This window comes from Capsicum annuum, chromosome 1, assembly GCF_002878395.1.
Source record: "Capsicum annuum cultivar UCD-10X-F1 chromosome 1, UCD10Xv1.1, whole genome shotgun sequence".
Classification (NCBI taxonomy): domain Eukaryota; kingdom Viridiplantae; phylum Streptophyta; class Magnoliopsida; order Solanales; family Solanaceae; genus Capsicum; species Capsicum annuum.
The window spans coordinates 198,373,337-198,393,198 of NC_061111.1; the positions used below are offsets into that span (position 1 = coordinate 198,373,337).

Sequence of the window (19,862 nt, forward strand, 5' to 3'; positions counted from 1 at the left end):
TATATGTATATATATATATATATATATATATATATATATATATATAGTTATATAGTTATATAGTTATATATACTAATTTATAAAACATATACACATGTATACGTTAAATATACACGTCTATAGAAGATATATACATATATATACGCACCATTCATTATATATGTATTACTTTAAATAAAATATATACTACATATATATATGTGTATATATACAATTTATAAAACACACACATATATATATACATTAAATATACACATTTATAGAAGATATATACACAAATATACAAAACATATGCTATTTAATATAATAAATTAATAATACTTAGTAATAAATTAATAATATATTAGAAGTAAGTTTTTAATTTAAACTAGAAATTCAATTTAAATCATTAAATGAAAAAAATTACAAAGTAAGGACTAAGGAGTGAATGATTGTTGAATTTTATTGATTGCGAAATGATCCAAAATTTATAATTTACATGAATGAAAAATCTACAAATTATGCATCATTTTTTCCAACTCATTCATGTTAATATTAACGGAAACTTGCATAGGATAGTCAAAGTCAACGGAGGTAAAATCATGCATTGGACTTGATTTTGCTGAGTTCTTCCGTGAAGATATAATTTCTTCAAGTTTCTGCTTGTCGTTCGGCTTCGGTTCCATTCCTTGGTTTCTTCAAGATGTAGGGTATTTATAAAAAACAAATTGGGATTAACAAATATTTTAAATGATTTTTTTTTTAATAAATGGGCCCAAACTAGCCGTTTGGACCCAAAAATGGCTATGTAGTCGTTGGGCCAACGACTAGTTTGGCCCAAATATCAAAATAAAAAAAAAACTTATCCGAGCCGAGTCGGTTAACCGGTGGACCTGGACCGAGCTGGGTTAACCGGATCCAATCAAAAAATTTAACCGGTCAAGAACCCGATACCCTACAACCATCGGCTGACCGGATCGGATCAAACCAGACCGATTTTATTAAGTTAGCCGGTTCAAGCCGGGTCAACCCGACCCGTTTGACAAGTTTAATCCTACCATTAAGCGACAATAATCTTGAGTTACTTTTTCCAAAACACTGCAACCCACCGCACCCCACCCCCACTCCACCCCAAACCCAACCCAAAGGCCAAAACTCTAAATTTAGGTTTAGTTTCGTCATAAAAATAATACTTTCTCCGTTTCAAAAATAATAATCTATTTTAAATAAATTAAAAAAGAAAAATAAGTTTTTTTTTTTTTAAATATAGGGAATAATTTTTTTTAAATTGAAGTTGAAAAGTTGAAGTGTTTTTGTGTACTTTCCGTAAACCAGTTCTGTGTCGAATCAAAATGGAACAACAACTCCGAAATCAATTAGAAATGGAGGTACATATATTCTCATGATTCCTAACAAATTCTCTTCCTACTTTTGTCCCTTTCTAGATTTAAAAGCTTGCATCATCTTTTCATTGTTATTATTTATTTATTTTTTTGTGCAGAAAGGTTACTACAACATGAAACAACCTGAGATTGAAAGTTCTGGAATCCCAGAAGTCGACAACGGTGAATACTGGCCACTTTCTGGGAAACCCTATATTGATATGGTTCTCACAATGTCAAGTGTTAAGCCCATTTACAATTTGGTATTTCCTCCTGTTTCTGTAAAGCACCCCCTTTGTTAGTATATACTTTTTTTTTTAAAATAATCGTAGTGTTTGGGCCAGCTTTCGCGCACCTTGACTAAATCCGCTGGATATGTGCCACCTCCTACTAACAATATATATGAGGTAACTGTGTCACCATCGTTAGGACAGATGGAGAGTGAACCTGGGATTTTTGACCAACAAGGGTTCTCATCCTCAACCATACATCTCGTGTTGGGTATAGAATGTGGGATTTCCTGACGTGGGCCTGGGTTTAATTGGGACCCATGTGGGTATCGGATACTGGGTGAGAAACCACATGAAAAAGGGATTTTTTGAGTGGTGAAATCAAGATTAGACGATAAGAGAGGGTTGCTCAAATGATAAGCATTCTTCACCGTCAGTTCGGAGAGGTTGTGAGTTGAGTGATTGAAGCAAAAAAAGGTAGTGCTCCTAAGGAGGAGTACAACAACATACCTAGTGGCTAGTAGTGGCTAGTGAAATCCTACAAGTGGGATCTAGGGAAGGTTGAGTGTATGCAGACCTTACCACTATCTGGTGGAGGCAGAGGCAGGTCGAAAAAGTGTTATTGGTAAGGTTTACTGAGGAGGGGCAAAAAGAATAATAAAAAATTCAACATTAGACGTTGCGGGTTCTAGGTTTGAAGTTTAGGTTCAAAATATATATTTATACTCATACATAAGGTTCGAGCCTTAAAGTAACCAGTAAAGTTGTTGCCATGTGACCAGAAGGTCACGGGTTCAAGCCTTGGAAACAGCCTCTGGCAGAAATGTAAGTCTTAGCCTCTGGCAGAAATGTAAGGTAAGACTGCGTACAATACACCCTTGTGGTGGGGCCTTTCCCCGCACCCTGCGCATAGCGGGAGTTTTAGTGCACCGAGCTTCCCGTATACATAAGGTTCGAGTTGGATGCTTTGGGTTCTTTTGGACTCGTGTGATTTGTATATAACTAAATTTCTTTGAATGTTCGACAGTATTTACCCAAGAAAATGACCAATGAGAATTTTCTTGAATGTTTGACAGTATTTACCCAAGAAAATTACGAATGAGCTTCCTTCTACTGGAGCCCCTGTGGTCCTTACTTGTGGTCAAAAGAAGTGGGATATGTTTTACGGTGGAGTCAAATCTAATAACAAATTCAGCAATGAGTGGAGAAAATTTGCGGATGATAATGATCTGAAGGAGGGGGATGCACTTGTGTTTGAACTTTCTGAATGCAGTGCTCGCAAAATCCATTTCAGGGTTCAGATTCTCAGGGGTGATTTCCCAGCTGAATTGATTCCTGAAGATGAGGAGGGTGCAAACAGTAAGAATCCAATAGTACTTGGTTAAAAAGTACCCTTCTAATTGTTGGAAGTTGTAGATTAATGGCAAGTATTTAGTCAGTTTAATTTTCTGCAAGATACATCCGCAGTTGTATTAAAGAATTGACTTTTTATTTGTCCTGTATATTGTCTAAATTGCGACTCTGTGTGAATCTTCTGGTTGTGTCCTAAGTATTAAGTCTCCTGTATCATTTAAAAGAATGGAGTAGTTATCTTGACGACTACATGCCTGTTGTTAACATGTCAATATAATGAAATAGTCTTTACTTTTTGTATTTGATATCCTGAAGCTTCCCTTCTTCTAATGTTCAACCTTGTTTCTAATGCTTCTTCATTTTTTGTCTGTTGAACTTGCCAAAGAAATCCATATTGTTTAGACATTTTCCAGGCAGACCTAATCAGCTTTTAATAGTTCTTTTGGAAAATTCTGAACATTTCCCATTTTGAGATAAAAATTCTTGATTTTGAGGAAGTTAATGATAATTCTCTTTCACTGTATGAAAGATCTTGAAAGGACCCATCTTAACGATTTTGAAACACGTTGTTACCAAGTAATCATTTTTTCACAAAAGAATCCAAACCCAGATCAGAATTTTGAAAAATTCTGAAAATTTTCCATTTTTTTTCCATGCTGAGAGCTTAAGATGGGAGCTGAAACGAAATGGCTATATGCATTTGTCTATGCAGCCTTTGTATCATTTCTCGTATTCTTGTCTTCCGGACTGAGATTTAGCTCATCCTACTATGCATTTTCATCACAAAGGAGGCTTGCCACCCCGTGAATTACGGGCTGGGCTATCCCGCTGCTTTTGCATAGTACATTTCAGGTGGAGGGGGAGATAGTGACAAGATTTTTAGACTTTTGTTATCTGTGCATCACTCTAGGAATGGGTTCTCGTTGTACATTGGTGTAGATGGGAGCAAAGAAGAAAGGTGGAAGCTTTGGATGCTGGTGAAATCTGTGCCAGTAATTCAGGCATTTGGGAATGCCGATGTGGTTGGAAAGCCTGATCCAGTTATCTATATGGGTTCAACCAATATAGCCACAATGGTTAAGGCAGTGTTTATTCTGTTGAAGGTGGATGGGATTGGTTTGTTGGTTTAATTGCCTCTGGTTATCCTTTAATTACACAAGATGGTTAGTTTTGCTTCAGCTGAACTGATTCTTGTTTTGTTGGTTTTATTGATTTGGATAAGATAGCTTCCGATTGTTATTGCTTTCAGGTAATTTTTCAGTTCAATATTCCATATTTAGAAGATTCAGCTCATGGATCTTTTACTCTCTTCTAACGGCTCTCCCTAAACTAACAGCTCTCTCTCCTCTCTCTTCCTCCCTACCCTCTCTCTCGCTCGCACCGGTCACCGGCCCCCGTCGCCGTCGCCGACTGTTGGCGCCTACCCGGCCCGATCTCCGAGCCCGACCTCCGGCCCCCGGCGCCGATCTCCGGCGCCGCCCAAACGGCTCTCTCTCTCTCTCTCCCTACCCTCTCTCCCTCCCTCTCGCACCGGTCCCCGGTCCCCGGTCCCCGGCGCCGTCACTGACCTTCGGCGCCGACCCGACCCGACCGCTGGCCCCGACCTCCCGTCCCCGGCGCCGACCCGGCCGCCGGTCCCAACCGCCGACCCGACCGCCGGCCCCCCACCCCCCCACCCTTACCTATCCTGTCCGTACATCCCCCCCGCCCCCCGCGGGGTACACCAGCCCTCCCCCCCTCGGCCTTCAGCCAGCCAGCCGCCGCCGGGTCTCCAGCCGCCACCCGCCGCTCTGTCTCCAGCAGCCGCAGCTCCAAGCGTAATCCGGTGACTTCTAACCTTTGTTATTTTCGTTATTTCATATTCCATTTTATTTCATTATTTCATATTCCATTCTTAGTATTATGCTAGTAGTAGCCCCTGTACCTTGACTTGCGTGGAATTTGTGGACATTGTCTGTTGTCTGTTGTTGCTGTTGCTGTTGCTATGGTCGTTTCTTCCACTACTTTGGATTGGGTTATTGGCTGGGAAACTGTATTTGGGGCGGTGGGTGTTGAGTCCGGTGGTGTTTGCCCCCTAATTGAGTATAGTTTTGTTTCGGGAGTATTCCTTTGAATTTGTGTGAGCCTTGTATTTCCTTGCTGCTGATTCGATACTACCACCGTGTATATCTATATATTTTCCTATACTTTCGTGTAGTGGTGGCTGTGGGCGGTAATGGGTGGATAGGGTCATGTCCGAGGGGGTTGGGGAGTGGGGCCGTGGTGGGGGCGGGAGTGGGAGGGGGGCCAAGGTTTGGCCGCGGGGGGGTAGTGGAGGGCGGGACGGTAGGCTGAGGGTTGGGTCTTGGAATATAGGGACCCTTCAGGGTAAGTCCATAGAGCTTGCGAAGATTCTTAGGAAGAGGAGGATCAACATTGCGTGTGTCCAAGAGACCAAGTGGGTAGGGTCTAAGGCTAGGGATGTGGATGGTTACAAGCTGTGGTACTCTGGGAGCGACAGGCGTAGGAATGGAGTTGGCATCTTAGTAGATGAAGAGCTTAGAGGTCAGGTAGTGGAGGTGAAGAGGATCAACGATAGGTTGATGACTATTAAGTTGGTTGTTCGGGGGTTTACCCTGAACGTGTGTAGTGCTTATGCGCCGCAAGTGGGATCGGAGGGGGAGGAGAAGATGCGGTTTTGGGAGGCTTTGGAGAAGGTGGTGAGAGGCGTGCCTAGTTCGGAGAAGATTGTTGTAGCAGGGGATTTCAACGGGCACATCGGGGCGCTACCGGGAGGCTTTGGTGACGTGCATGGGGGTTTTGGTTTTGGGGAGAGAAATGACGAGGGGGCGACCCTACTGGAGTTTGCGAGGGCCTTTGGGCTGGTGGTGGGTGAACTCGGGCTTCCCGAAGAAGGACGAGTACCTGATCACCTTTCGAAGCGCGGTAGCCAGGACTCAGATTGACTTTTTGTTGCTTAGGAAAGGGGATAGGGCGTTGTGTAAAGACTGTAAAGTCATCCCGAGTGAGAATCTTTCGACCCAGAATAGGCTCTTGGTTATGGATTTGGGTATAAAGAAGAATAGAAAGAGGAGGACTAAGGAGTGTAGACCGAGAATTAAGTGGGGCGGCCTGACGCCAGTGAATGCGTGGGAGATAGGGGAGAGGTTGGCGGGAATGGGGGTGTGGGAGTGTAGGTGGGATGTGGATAGTATGTGGGACAGGGCGGCAAGGTGCATCAGGGAGAATGCAAGTGAGGTGTTGGGTGTTTCTAGGGGCCGGGCCGGGCACCGTCGGGGGGATTGGTGGTGGAATGAAGAGGTGGAGAAGAAAGTGGGGACCTAGAAAGGGGCGTATGCTAAGTTGGTGGGAAGTAAGGACGAAGAGGAAAAGTGGGTAAACAGGAAAGAGTACAAGCTAGCGAGGAAGGAGGCGAAGTCAGCAGTCACGGCAGCTAAGACGGCCGCTTTTGAGAGCTTGTATGCAGGGTTAAAGGAGAAAGGAGGGGAGAAAAAGTTGTTTAGACTCGCTAAGGCTAGGGAGAGGAAGGGTCGTGACCTCGATCAGGTGAGGTGCATTAAGGGGGAGGACGGTAGAGTGTTGGTGGAGGACGGCCACATTAAGAAGAGATGACAGTCGTATTTTCATAGGCTCTTGAATGACGAAGGGGATAGAGCTATTGTGTTAGGGGAACTGGAGCACTCAGAGGAGTGTCGGGATTTTAGCTATTGTAGACGTTTTAAGGTAGAAGAGGTTAGACAAGCTGTCCGCAGGATGCGAAGGGGTAGGGCGACGGGGCCGGATGAGATACCGGTGGAGTTTTGGAAGTTCGTTGGAGAGGCTGGTGTAAGGTGGTTGACTGGATTGTTTAATGAAATCTTCAGGACGGCAAAGATGCCCGAAGCGTGGAGGTGGAGTACCATGGTCCCTCTCTATAAGAATAAGGGGGACATTCAGAGTTGCAATAACTATAGGGGGATTAAGTTATTGAGTCACTCTATGAAGATCTGGGAGAGAGTGGTCGAGGTGAGGCTGAGACGGATAGTGTCTATTTCGGAAAACCAGTTCGGATTTATGCTCGGCCGCTCGACGACGGAGGCAATCCACCTGGTGCGGAGGTTGGTGGAGCAGTATAGGGAGCAGAAGAAGGATCTGCACATGGTGTTTATCGATCTGGAGAAGGCATACGACAAAGTCCCCAGGGAGGTGCTTTGGAGATGCTTGGAGGTGAGTGGAGTACCGCTGGCATATACCAGAGTAATTAAGGATATGTATGATGGAGCGAAAACCCAGGTGAGGACGGCGGGAGGAGACTCAGAGCATTTCACTGTCCTGACAGGATTGCACCAGGGATCTACTCTTAGTCCCTTTTTGTTTGCGTTGGTGATGGATGTGTTGACGCGGCGCATTCAAGGGGAGGTGCCGTGGTGTATGCTTTTTGCAGACGATGTAGTTCTGATAGATGAGACTCAAGGGGGTGTGAATGACAAATTAGAGGTGTGGAGGCAAACTCTTGAGTCTAAAGGGTTCAGGGTGAGCAGAAGCAAGACAGAGTATGTGGAATGCAAGTTTAATGACGTGAGGCGGGAGAATGAGGTAGTAGTGAAGCTGGAAGCACAGGAGGTATGTAAGAGGGATAAGTTCAAGTATCTTAGGTTCGTGATCCAGAGTAACAGTGAGATTGACGAGGATGTCTCGCACCGTATTGGGGCGGGATGGATGAAGTGGAAACTCGCGTCGGGGGTGCTGTGTGATAAGAAGGTGCCGCCCAAGCTTAAAGGCAAATTCTACAGGGTGGTAGTCCGTCCGGCTTTGTTGTATGGAGCGGAGTGTTGGCCAGTTAAGAACTCCCACATCCAGAAAATGAAGGTGGCAGAAATGTGGATGTTGCGCTGGATGTGTGGACTGACTAGAGGGGATAGAGTTCAGAATGAGACTATCCGGGAGAAGGTTGGTGTGACTTCAGTGGAGTGCAAGATGCGGGAAGCACGATTGAGATGGTTCGGACACGTGAAGAGGAGGGGCATGGATGCCCCGGTCCGTAGGTGTGAGAGGCTAGCGTTGGATGGTTTTAGGCGGGATAGGGATAGGCCGAAGAAGTACTGGGGCGAGGCGATTAGGCGGGACATGGAACAGTTACAGCTCACCGAGGACATGACCCTAGATAGGAAGGTCTGGAGGGCGCGAATTTCGGCAGAGGATTAGGGCCAGTTTGGGCCGCTAGTGTAGGGAATTACTTGGTGGGGGTTTTATTCCTGTTATGATTCCGTCTTCCGTGTTCCATGTTTTATTACGAATCTGTGTGCTTTCCTTTGCTTTCCTCTGTTTTATATTACTTATGGGTGCCGTATTTATGTTATGTAATCTGCTTCTGTGCTTTACTATGTGTTTGTGTGGTATCTCGTGTCTTGAGCCGGGGGTCTATCGGAAACAGCCTTTCTACTTCATCAGAGATAGAGGTATGGACTGCGTACATCTTACCCCCCCAGACCCCACTAGGTGGGAATACACTGGATTTGTTGTTGTTGTTGGATAAGATAGCTTCCGATTGACTCATTGATTAGGTAGAAAGCTCATATTTGCGGAAAAGATTCATGGTTTTTGAATTTTGGGAGTTAGTTCTGCACTTCAGCTTAAAGTTTCAAACTGTTTAGTATTGTTTTTACTTGAGCCGAAGGTATATTAGAAACAGCCTCTCTACCTTGTAGAGGTAAGGTTTGCGTACACACTATGGGAGATTATACCGGGTATGTTGTTTACACACTATGGGAGATTATACCGGTATGTTGTTGTGGTGTATGTTCCTGCTCTCATTCTCCGAGACTAGAGAGAACTCTTGGCAGCCTTATGGAGCAACATGCTATTGCAAAAGATTTAAAGAGAAAGCTCTTTGCTTTAATTCTAGTTGTAGCTCTTTGCTCTAATTCTAGCTGTCTCTTTGTTCTCTCTAAACGCACCATATGAGCTACATCTTTTAATTCCTGGGAGCAAGTCCCACAAATTTAGACAAAGGAGATCTAGGCCATTTAAAAATGATGCTGCAACAGGTAACTTATCCAACACGTCTAGTTTTCTCTATTTCTTCATCAATATTGTGTTCGTTATGGGAAATCTTTCCCAAAAACAGTCAAGAAAATAAGTACAGTTTCATTACTTTTACATGTTACATGGTAGTTGATTTTCTTCTTTCTCTCCTCTCCCTTTGATGTACCCCTACACCAGGGAAGGGAGTGGAGGAGGGGGACTTAAGAAAATTTCTGGATTCATGTGATCAACTATTTTTCATGGTTTAGTTGAAGGGGATGACAGTGTTTTAGTACCTGTTAGGAGAATTAACCTTCTCAGTAAAGCTTTTTACTTCCAACAGTCACATTCCATCAAGTTTCAACTTTCATTACTTCTTCTGTGTGTATTCCTTTACAATTTTCAATTCATCTCTCTTCCCTAATCATGCGAAAAGTAAAGTATGCTATAACTTGCTTGGGTTTATATTCGTCTCATCACCCTCATGATATAGATGCTTCTTGCCTACCACTTGTGTCAAAATTTATACTTCTTTTCTCCCTTCTGCAAAATTGCTGTTAATTGTGCGATGAGGTAGCGATTCCAATGGCATCTATCTTCATATAGTTTTCACTACCAGTGAGGAAGGATAATCCCACTCAGATAAACCTCATCCAATTTCGGTTCCTTTCCTGGCTGTCATAGGCAGCTTTAGTTCTTAGGAAAAGCAGAAAACTAGATGCTACTCCCAATAAAGAGATGCATCCCCACCACATAAATGTCTGAATATAACAGTTCCTACCCATGCAAACCTTTGATCCATCCAATTCAAGCAATTGATTTGATTTTCCTAGGTTTGCTTCATAGACTAGAGCTGCAAGAAGTCCATAGAGTAGTGATCCCAGAGGGATGTTGGTGATAAGAATGTTGTGATTGACTCCTGCACTGTTGGGGCCAAACAGCTCAGAGGTTATTGACACTGCTGCTGAAAATACAAAACCAGAACTCAACCCAACTAATGCTGTGGCAGCACCCAATGCAGCTTTGCTTCCTGATAAAACAAGCAGAAAGAAAGCCAGTGGGGTTGGAATCAGAGCAAATGCAAGCCATCCGGTCCTTGCATAGTACATCTTGCTGCATCCACAAAACCATTTCAGCTGTCAAGTTTTTTTCCCATTATGGTGATTAAGAATAGTAAATCTTGAAATACTTACTCGCGTAGAAAATCTGGGGCAGTTGAAAGCAGGCGCCCGAAGAAAGAAGTTGCAGAATAGAGTGCAACGAGAAAGCTAATGTCTGATCTATATCCTAGTGACTCTGAAATTTGGCCTAGATTATTGCTGTAAACGAGTACAATTGTCCCCCCACAGAAATATGCAAGGTAATACAGCCAGAAATCCAACCTACGCATGAGCAGATTTGCTGAATGTTCTTCTCCAAGCAACAGCAAACGATCTCTCAACAGAAAACTGCTGGTCCAGCTTTCCTTCTCTTTTGAACCATGAAAATTTTCCATCCAAACATTTATACTTGAAGCCTCTTTGCAAATCATCTCGTCATGCAATCCAAGATCATCATTGTCATCAAGGGACATGTAATTAGGATGGAACAGTTGAGACCACTCTTCTGCGCAGATAACCACTGGTGCAATCACCGGTAGGACCAGCAAGAACAATGCACCAGCCAAGAGAATGCTAGCTGTCTCTGCACTATATGAGACTGAGTTCAGGATTAAGAGATAAAGGCCAGTAAAAACTGCTAGTATGGTTAGGCAGCGGAAATTGAGATGTTCTCTGTGAACAGAATCAGCGTGAAGGGTCTGAGAATGAGGTAGCAGGAGGATTGGAAGAGCTGCAACTGATGCGACAAGGGGCACTAGGCCATTAAGAAGAAGGTATAGAGTGTCATCTTCGGAGTTAATGGCATTGGCAATGAGGTTGTACAGGGCTGCACTTGCACCATTGAAACTTATGCTGAGGGACAATGCAAATGGCCTATTTGCCGGGAAATGTTTGATGCACAACACATAGCATACTGTATTAAACCAGCAGATACTGCAGCCAGCCAGCACACACAACAGAAATACCTGCAAGATTTATCAGTGAAGGCTTGAGAACAGAATAGGATCCCCCAATGAATCGTCAAGCGCGGTGAAGTAAAGAGCTGAAGAAAAATAATCATGTAATATCTTGGATATCTGCAGTGTGCAATTTCAGTTGATTACTATCAAGGTACCATGGAATCAATTGAATCTTGATATTCTTTAAGATTTTGCAAAGAAGTTTCGAAGCACCAAAATTTAATTGATTAGAATGGAAAACATCTTCTACTGGAGACAGTCCCTGTATGGTTGTTATAAGCAAGACTTTCTGCTTAATGACAAACCTCAGAAATGATAAAACTAAGACAGCTCTCAGTAAACAGAATTAGTTAGGCATTGAACCCCCAATGGATGCTGAATACAATCATTCTATTATTTTCTATGTCCTGCTATTTACATAATGAACTTTGTAAAGAACCTTAGTCTTGTATCCATAGTAAACTAGATCTCATGATTTCTGGTTGATCAACTATGTTAGTTCTCAACAACCATTAAACTGTAATTATGTTTCTATTTCTTGCCTGGTGGTATTCAAAAGCATTTCTAGAATAATATAATATTTGCTAATTTGTTGTGGTAGCTCTAACTAATGTCAACCACCAGTCAACCAAGGATATGCAGAGAGGAAATTCTCATGGGGAAAACAAAATACAAGACCAAAGAAGATCAACTTCCCAAATTTCATTTCCGAAAATCAAGAAAAGGAGGGGTGAGAAAACTGACCAAGAAATAAGGTAAAATGATGATTTTCTGAATGAGAAGCCATTGAAGGCCATAACCAACAAGTCCCATGAAAGCAGCAATGAAAAGAACAACCCATAATGGGAAATACATAAGAGAAACCCCAGAACACCAACCAAATGCTTTACCCAAATCAGAAGCCATAGACAAATAATTGAGCTGCACTTGTGAAATTCCAAGAACAGATTTCAATTCAGAAGAATAGGATGAGAAGTCAAAATTTGTCCCTGTAAATGCTTGAATCCATGTGCTTGCTATCAACATCATCCATCTTCTTGATTGCTCCATTATAAACTCTCTCTCTTTTTTCCTTCTTCCTTCTCTTTTGGGGTACTATACACTCATGGGATATAGAGTTGTATTATATTGAAAAGGGGTTTTCTTGGATAATCTTGAAAGCAAAGAAATGACTATTGTTTTAGTTGTGCATGTTTTATGGTGGTCGGTAAGACCAAGGAGGTTGGAATACAAACACATCATTTGCAATTTTCTGTTGGGGGTTATAAATGATAAACAATCAGAACCATCATATTCACAAGTAATTTTACAAGTAGATTTTATTCTTGCGTTAGGAAGTGAGAAAAATTATTTTGAAAGAATTAAAATGTTTGCCACTATATATATATATATATGTATATGTATATGATAAATGACAGAGATTTGCCAAAGAAAACTAATGCCACTAACATATAACAAATTTAGAAAAAAACAAATGATAACAAGAACTATACAACTCAGTTTTGTTATTATACAAGGAAAATCCGTGGTGGCTGTCGTAAATTTTATTTGGGAACAATGATAAAAATTCAAAGTTACTTATTTATTAATAAAATAATAGCATTGGAATAATTAAAATATTACTACAACAATATTTTAAGTAATAAACAAATAATATTTGAATCATATTGAGCACTATTACAATAATGTGAAATGTTTTCTTAGACTTAAATAAGTTTTTCTTCAATTAATTAAAGGATATAAAACTGAATCAATGAAATATATAATCACAATAAAATTTAAAAGGAAATAAAAGACAATGAATTTTTATTTTTTTAAAAGGACATTGTGCTGCAGAAGTGGAGTTATTCATAATTATGAATATTGAATAAGAAAATGAGAGTGTTATGACTCCTTTTGTCACTTGTCAAATAATTTATGCCACCGAAAATATTGGCAAAACTACATGCAGCAAGCCACATCAAATACACCTGGCAAGATCTTTCGAAATCACCAAAATACTGCCAGCAACTATAAATTAAGGACGTGCAAAAATCAAATTAATTAATTAATAAATTAAATTGAAAAAATTATTATTAATTTATCAGTATTAAATTATTAAATTAATAATTTTTAAATGATTTTAATTTTATTTTATTGAAATATCAATTTGATTTTCAATTTCAAGGTTTTAATTAATGGTTAAATCGACAATCCAATAAAATTATACTATTAAAGTTTATATTTTTATCTCTAATTATATATAATTAGTGATTTTATACTTTAAATATATGACTTTTTTTTTTTTTTTTCAATTTATAGTTATTGTCCTAATGTTGTTTTTTTCTTTATAAATTTGTTGGCATGTTGGGTTCCATGCATTAATATAAACTAGTATATGTACCTGCGCGATGCGCGGAATTAAAGAATTTTAATAGTTAGAACATATCGCATCATTTTAGTTATATTAATATATAATTGTCATCTTACTTTCAATGCAACGTATTTAATAATATACACTTTTCAAAATTTCATTGTCAGTCATATTTCATTTTATTTGAATTGAATTATATCCACCTTGGAATGAAATTTATTTTGTTGAAAATAAATAATAATGTATCAAATTTAAGAAAATATATGTGTAATCATTGACATGATTACTCTTCGTAAAATAATGTTGTAATACTTGAACTTGAATTGTGGCACTCATGTAACATAACGCTTTAGTATTTTTAACTTGAATTGTTAAACCATTAGTCATCTTTAAATTTACTGCTATAATTGATTTCTAATTGTTGTCATATTTGTTGGGCGTATTATTCCATCAATTTGGATTAGTCTCCTAAAATTCACACAATTTTAAAATAAATAATCTCATAATAGTGTTTTGCTGCATATTAAACATCTTGTATTTTAAGTCGTCTGTCAACTGTATTTAGATGTCCACCAAAAAATGTGTTTAGATAGGTCTTATACTTTTTATTTTATATTAACTTTTTTTTGATGTTCTTTTATTTACTGTTGCTACATTGCTCATTACCTAATATTGTTGGACTAAAATATAACATTAATTTAATTATTACTTGATTTGATATTCTTATCTATTACTCTATTTAATATAAAATTCGCAAATATAAATTATTCGTACACCTAAAGTTAGTCATATTTAAAATATTATTTTATTGTTTGAGATTATTTTATTGATTACATTTAACAATAATATTTTTGAGTATCATTTACTCATGTCATTTTCTAAAATAGCACAAAGTAAAAAATAATGTTACATTATCAATCCAAACTAGTTTTTAATCTATTTACATCACCCCTAAGGTGAAGAACGTCCTTTCTCAAATAATCTTGTAACTTTTTTTTCATTGTTTTCAAAAGTTATTTTTTATGATTGCTATAATATTTCTGTTATTTTTGTCATTTTGATATTTAAATTTATAACATTCAGTATTTCACACCTATAATCCAAATAATGCTATATTCTATTCTAAGATGTGATTTTGAATTCACCTAAAGTATAATGAGAACTTGAATATTTTGACCATCTCCCTTTTAATGTACATTTTTTTTACTAATATAATAATTTTGTTAACTTATTTACATTTTGATGTTTTATATATGTATATATATATATATAGTGTCAAATTCATAACTATTTTTTAAAATTGAGTTAGTCTAAAGTATTTAAAAATAATAATTTTACTCATCATAAAGTATATTAGTGTTTTAAATAATCTTGTTTTCATATTTCGTGTAATAAGCGTTAATAATTTTCTTATCTTTTGTTTTCTTATTTATAATCGTTTAAAATTCCTATATAAGTTTATAATTGTTTAAAATTCATAAGGATACAGTAGAAAAAGTTATAATCACTACTATCATGATATTGGGAGTGAAATGTAGAGATATACCTGACAATATTACAAATATCTTCACACATACTATTATTCCTACAAAAAAAATTCCTGAACATTTTTTTAAAATTATATAGATAATGATGATTGTTACCTATTAATATAGATCAATGAAAGTCTTTCAGAGTCACAAACTTTTCTGTTTCTTCTTTTTCATTGTTATAATTGAATTTCAAAATTTGAAATTATTGGATATGTACAAAAAAATTTGAAGTTATCATTCAAGTCAATTTTATAATACAGAAATTTGAATACAATAATATCAATAATTATTCTATATTTAAAATTATATGGAAAGATTTTATTATTTGAGAAGGAAATTAAAAATTACAAAGGACAATATAATGAAATTGACAAATTATGAAAGAAATTTATAAGAGATAAAGAAATATTCCTATAAATTAACTATTTTAATTTATATTCTCAAAGATGAATCAATATAAATGCGTATACATTCAAATTGCTTTAAAATTATTTTGGCTTACAAAACACCTAAAATAGGCCAAGCAAAACAGATGAAGAATAAACCAACAAGTATAAATTTATGTCACTAAATGAATTCTCATAGAAGAAGAAAGTGTAAAATTGGCCATACAACATATACGAAAATGAAAAGAAAAATGGATTTTATAAAGTAAAAAAAAAAAGTGAGAAGAATATATAGTATATATATATGGGTTCTGAGAGGATTTCGAGTAAACTATGAAATTGTAGTCTTATCTAGTACAATTATATGCTTTTATCTGGATAATAATTTCGATCTATTTTTATAAAACTTACTGATTTGATCGTTTGCATGAAACTAAGAACTTAGTTCTGCAAATCTCTGTTAATCACAACATTGGCTATGAAACCTTTCTTGGTCATTTTCATCACATACTTTTCTGTCAAAATAAATCAGTGATTTTATAAGCACCCTTCAAGGACTAATTTGTAACACTCAAATCAAATATGCAGACTCTCTTTTGTTAAAAATTCAATTACTTCAATTGCTTTCCATATCTCTTTGATAGCCAATATTGCAGTCAAAGTTTTCACCAAATTAATATTTCTCCATGTCTCAGTATTTCTTCAAGTTGTTCTTTATAAAAACTAATTGTGATGATGCCGCCAGAGATAAAGATACGAAAAAATACATCATCATCCAATGCAACTCCCTTTTATGAACACAAAGAGAGCAGATATATGAAAATAGACGTAACAAAATGGTATTAGTTTTTTTGAAGAAGTAGAATTTTATGAAAATAGACGTAACAAAATGGTATTAGTTTTTTTGAAGAAGTAGAATTTGATGGAAAATATTTGAACAGAGAAAGTATTTATAGGAAAAAAATATTGTTACTGTTGATGGCAAGAGAAAAAGAATGTGAATAAAAGATAAAAATAAGAAGATAAAGAAAAAAAATTATTGGATAAGTGTAGGTAGTTTTAAAACTGACAACTTAATTGAGCATATTAATTCAAAAAAATACTGCAACTAATTTCAAAATTTGCTGTTTTTTTTTTTTTTTTAGATTGTGTCCCTTTTTATAAGAATTTTATCGTACTTGGCATTCTAAAAAGCTTCTTAAATTAATATTTTTTAAACGTGTTTGCTATTTTTTTTTAATACAAAAAATCTGCTTTTTTTTCTTGGCTATAAAGGAGTAGTAGTTATAGGAGGTTAGTTGAAATATTTACTATACAAAATGTAATAACTTCCCAAAAAAACAGTGTTCAATAAACAAACTGATTTTAAATTTAAAAAATTAATGTAAATAATATGCAACTTTTTGCAATAAATGAAATATTTTAAAAAATAAATAGCTATCAAAATCCCAATGTTGAAAAAAGAGCATTTATTTAAATCTTTCATTTTCTAATACTGATTTTTGTAATGGTTATAATAAATGTTGTTTAAGTTTCAAAATTAAAAAATATATGAAAATGAGCATTATATTATGAAATTAAAATATAAAATAATAATTTAACTGAAAATTTAAATTTGAAATTTTAAAACCAAGCTAATGTAACAACTATTTCCCAACTAATTAACTAAAATTTTCTAACTAATTAACTAAAATAACACGTGTCATTATTAAATGCTTCCACTTGGTTAAATGGAGAGACTTTGTCCTTTTCTTTTAATAATATATAGATTACAAATTTTTATTGATTTTGTTTTTTGGGAGATCACTATCAATTGCTATTGCATTTAAGTTCGCTACTTTAGCAAAAAACATAAAATATTTTAGTAATAATGTATTTGAATTTGCTCCTACTTGTATTTTGTGTAGGTTTTTATGCATGAAGGTAGTGTATGTATATATGATCATATAAAAATAAAACGAGAAAATGAAAAAAATAAAAGGAGCATTTTCTTATCAATTAAATCGATAAGCCAAATTGTTAAAGTCCAAAATCGATAAATCGAAAGTCGATAATATATATTTTATTGGTTTGATTATTGATTTAGCGTATTGGCATATCAAAAATCAACAAACCGAATCGATAATACACAAAATCTAATAGAACCAATTGATGTACACTCATACTCTAAATTCCACTTCAATATATATAAAAGTTCATAGATTATATAGGAGATATAAATCATATTGATAAAAATTTATTCGCCCCAAATGTATACACCAAGTTAATATATGCATGATGTGCATTTGAATGTAGAATTTATGTTACTTAATCATGATTAACAATCCTGGCAACTCCTTAGGAAATACATCAGAAAATTCCTTCACAACAGGTAGCTCCTCCAACTAAATGCTCCCTCTCTATCATCACTTTTCATAGCTAGGAGGCCTATGCAACCTTTCTTCAATAATCGTTGAGCCTTCATAAAAGATATAAATTTACCAATCTCTGGAACTTGATCCCCTTTAAATACAAAACTAGATTCATTGGGTATATCAAATCGAACTATCTTTGCATGACAATCTACAGTAGCATAGCAAGGAGATAATCAGTCCATGCCCAACAACACATCAAAGTCAATCATTTCAAGTACAATCAGGTCAGTAAGAGTATCCCTACCTTCCACTATAATCTGACAGTCACGATACACATACTCAACTAACAATGAATCTCCCGCGGGAGTAGCAATAAAAAAAAGGATAATTTAACATCTTTGGCTGTCTATCAAATCTCACAGCAAAGTATGAGGACACATAAGAGTGGGTAGAACCCGAATCAATTAAAGCATAAGCATTAAATGAACAGAAAGAATGAATACCTGTAACCACTACATTCGAGGCCTGAACATCCTGCCTAGTAATTGCGAAAACTCTCGACTGGCCTCTACCAGTATTTCCTTGTGCCTGATTTCCAGCAACCCTATCTCCATTAACTCGACCTCTATTTCTAATACCTACAGTATTACAAGTAGCCTGACTAGGTGCAGCTAACTGACCAGAACCCTGACCAACATTTCTCTGAGGCTAAGGGCAATCCCTGATGTGATGACCTGACCACATCGAAAACACTCTCCAGTCAAAACATGACACTGGACCATGTATGATTTGCTGAAAGTCTAACAGGATGGAGTACTGGCATATATCTGGCCAGAGCTACGATATCCCTGAGATGTTGAAGACCTCTAAGTACCCTGTCTAGAAGGTGGCTTGTACGCAGACTATGAAATTGAATCTGTCCCTATCTGATGGACCTTATTTCCTATTTTGCGATTTGCACTTAAGTCACCATTGAAAGATCCACCCATCTTAGCCTTCTTACAAACCTCATAAGTTGTCCGCTCTGCATGACCCTTGTCATCAATCTTTCTACAAGATCCACTATCTCATAATAGGTCAAGACTTTTATCTGTGAGGCCACTACGTTATAAAGACGAGCAACCAACCCATTCACAAACCTCTGGACTTGAGTTGCTTCTATGGACACTAAGTATGGAGCATATCTAGCCAGCTTGCAAAACTTAGTATTATAGATCGACACATCCATATCTGGAGTCTGAACTAATTTCTCAAACTGAGCTGCATATTTCTGTTTTTGACTGTCAAGAAAAAGGTATCCATGAAGAACTTAGTGAACTCGTCACATGTCAGTGGTGCTTCCCTAGCAGGCCTTCCTAGCAATAAAGTATCATACCAAGTGTTAGTCATGTCCTCTAATTTGTACATTGCAAGCTCCACAGACCTCTCACTAGAACATCCTAACATATGCAGCGCCTTGAATATACCATCCAAAAAGCTCTGACGATCAGCTGAACTGTCTGAACCTGTGAATTTTGGTGATTTCAACTTCAGAAATTCCTGCAAAGATACCTCTTTGTTTCCAAAGTTGTAAGTATGAACAAGTGCCTGGAATTATGGCTGAGACTGTGTAAAATTATGTTGACCACTTCTCTTCTGTCTATCCAATCGGTTGTCCAAGCCCACTATGGCTCTTTGCATGGAAGCAAGTGTCTCAGCAGTACTACCCTCATGAGATGGTGGAGGTGGACTAGCATTTCTTTCAGGAGTAAGATCTCTTGAACTTCTTGGAGTGGTAGTGTAATTCCCTGTGGTATCATGATACCCCTACCTTGGACCCTTCTGTGGGCTCCGCCTCTTCCCCTACCATTAGTTGTTCTACGAACCATCTGATTAACAAAAAAAGTACAGTTAGATTTATCTAATTGATCCTAAATGTCACATACATAAGAAAGAATGAGAAAGAAAATCAAGACACATGTTATCACGCTCTCGCAGAATTACGATTATAGAAATAATTGATATTCTACTACTACCATGTGCTCTATAGTCGTAGAATTAACTTGGCTCTAATACCAATTTTGTCACGGCCCAAAATATGATCCTGATCGGGCTAAGGAGTTTAGGACTCCAAAGCTAGCATCGTCAGAATTCTACATAAAATCGGACAGAGTTTTCCCTGTTTTGGGGCCTAACAAGAAAATTTTCTGTCTCAAAACCACAACCTAACATTACAACCATCGCACCAAAAT

The 19,862-nt window shown here is 37.3% G+C and overlaps 2 protein-coding genes across 2 annotated transcripts; one reads left to right on the top strand and one right to left on the bottom strand.

Annotated features, from left to right (window-relative positions):
• The first annotated feature begins 1,136 nt into the window (after positions 1 to 1,136).
• On the top strand, positions 1,137 to 3,249 carry LOC107843610 (B3 domain-containing protein Os04g0386900). The gene is made up of 3 exons (XM_016687937.2): positions 1,137 to 1,367; positions 1,481 to 1,624; positions 2,668 to 3,249. Exons 1-3 carry the CDS (start codon positions 1,332 to 1,334, stop codon positions 2,974 to 2,976), a joined length of 489 nt encoding a protein of 162 aa, XP_016543423.1. The 5' UTR covers positions 1,137 to 1,331; the 3' UTR covers positions 2,977 to 3,249.
• A 5,804-nt stretch (positions 3,250 to 9,053) lies between these two features.
• Positions 9,054 to 12,413, bottom strand: LOC107843618 (protein NUCLEAR FUSION DEFECTIVE 4). Its single transcript, XM_016687951.2, has 3 exons — positions 11,751 to 12,413; positions 10,141 to 11,012; positions 9,054 to 10,060 (listed from the first exon to the last, which is right to left on the bottom strand). Exons 1-3 carry the CDS (start codon positions 12,054 to 12,056, stop codon positions 9,586 to 9,588), a joined length of 1,653 nt encoding a protein of 550 aa, XP_016543437.1. The 5' UTR covers positions 12,057 to 12,413; the 3' UTR covers positions 9,054 to 9,585.
• Between the last annotated feature and the right edge of the window lie 7,449 nt (positions 12,414 to 19,862).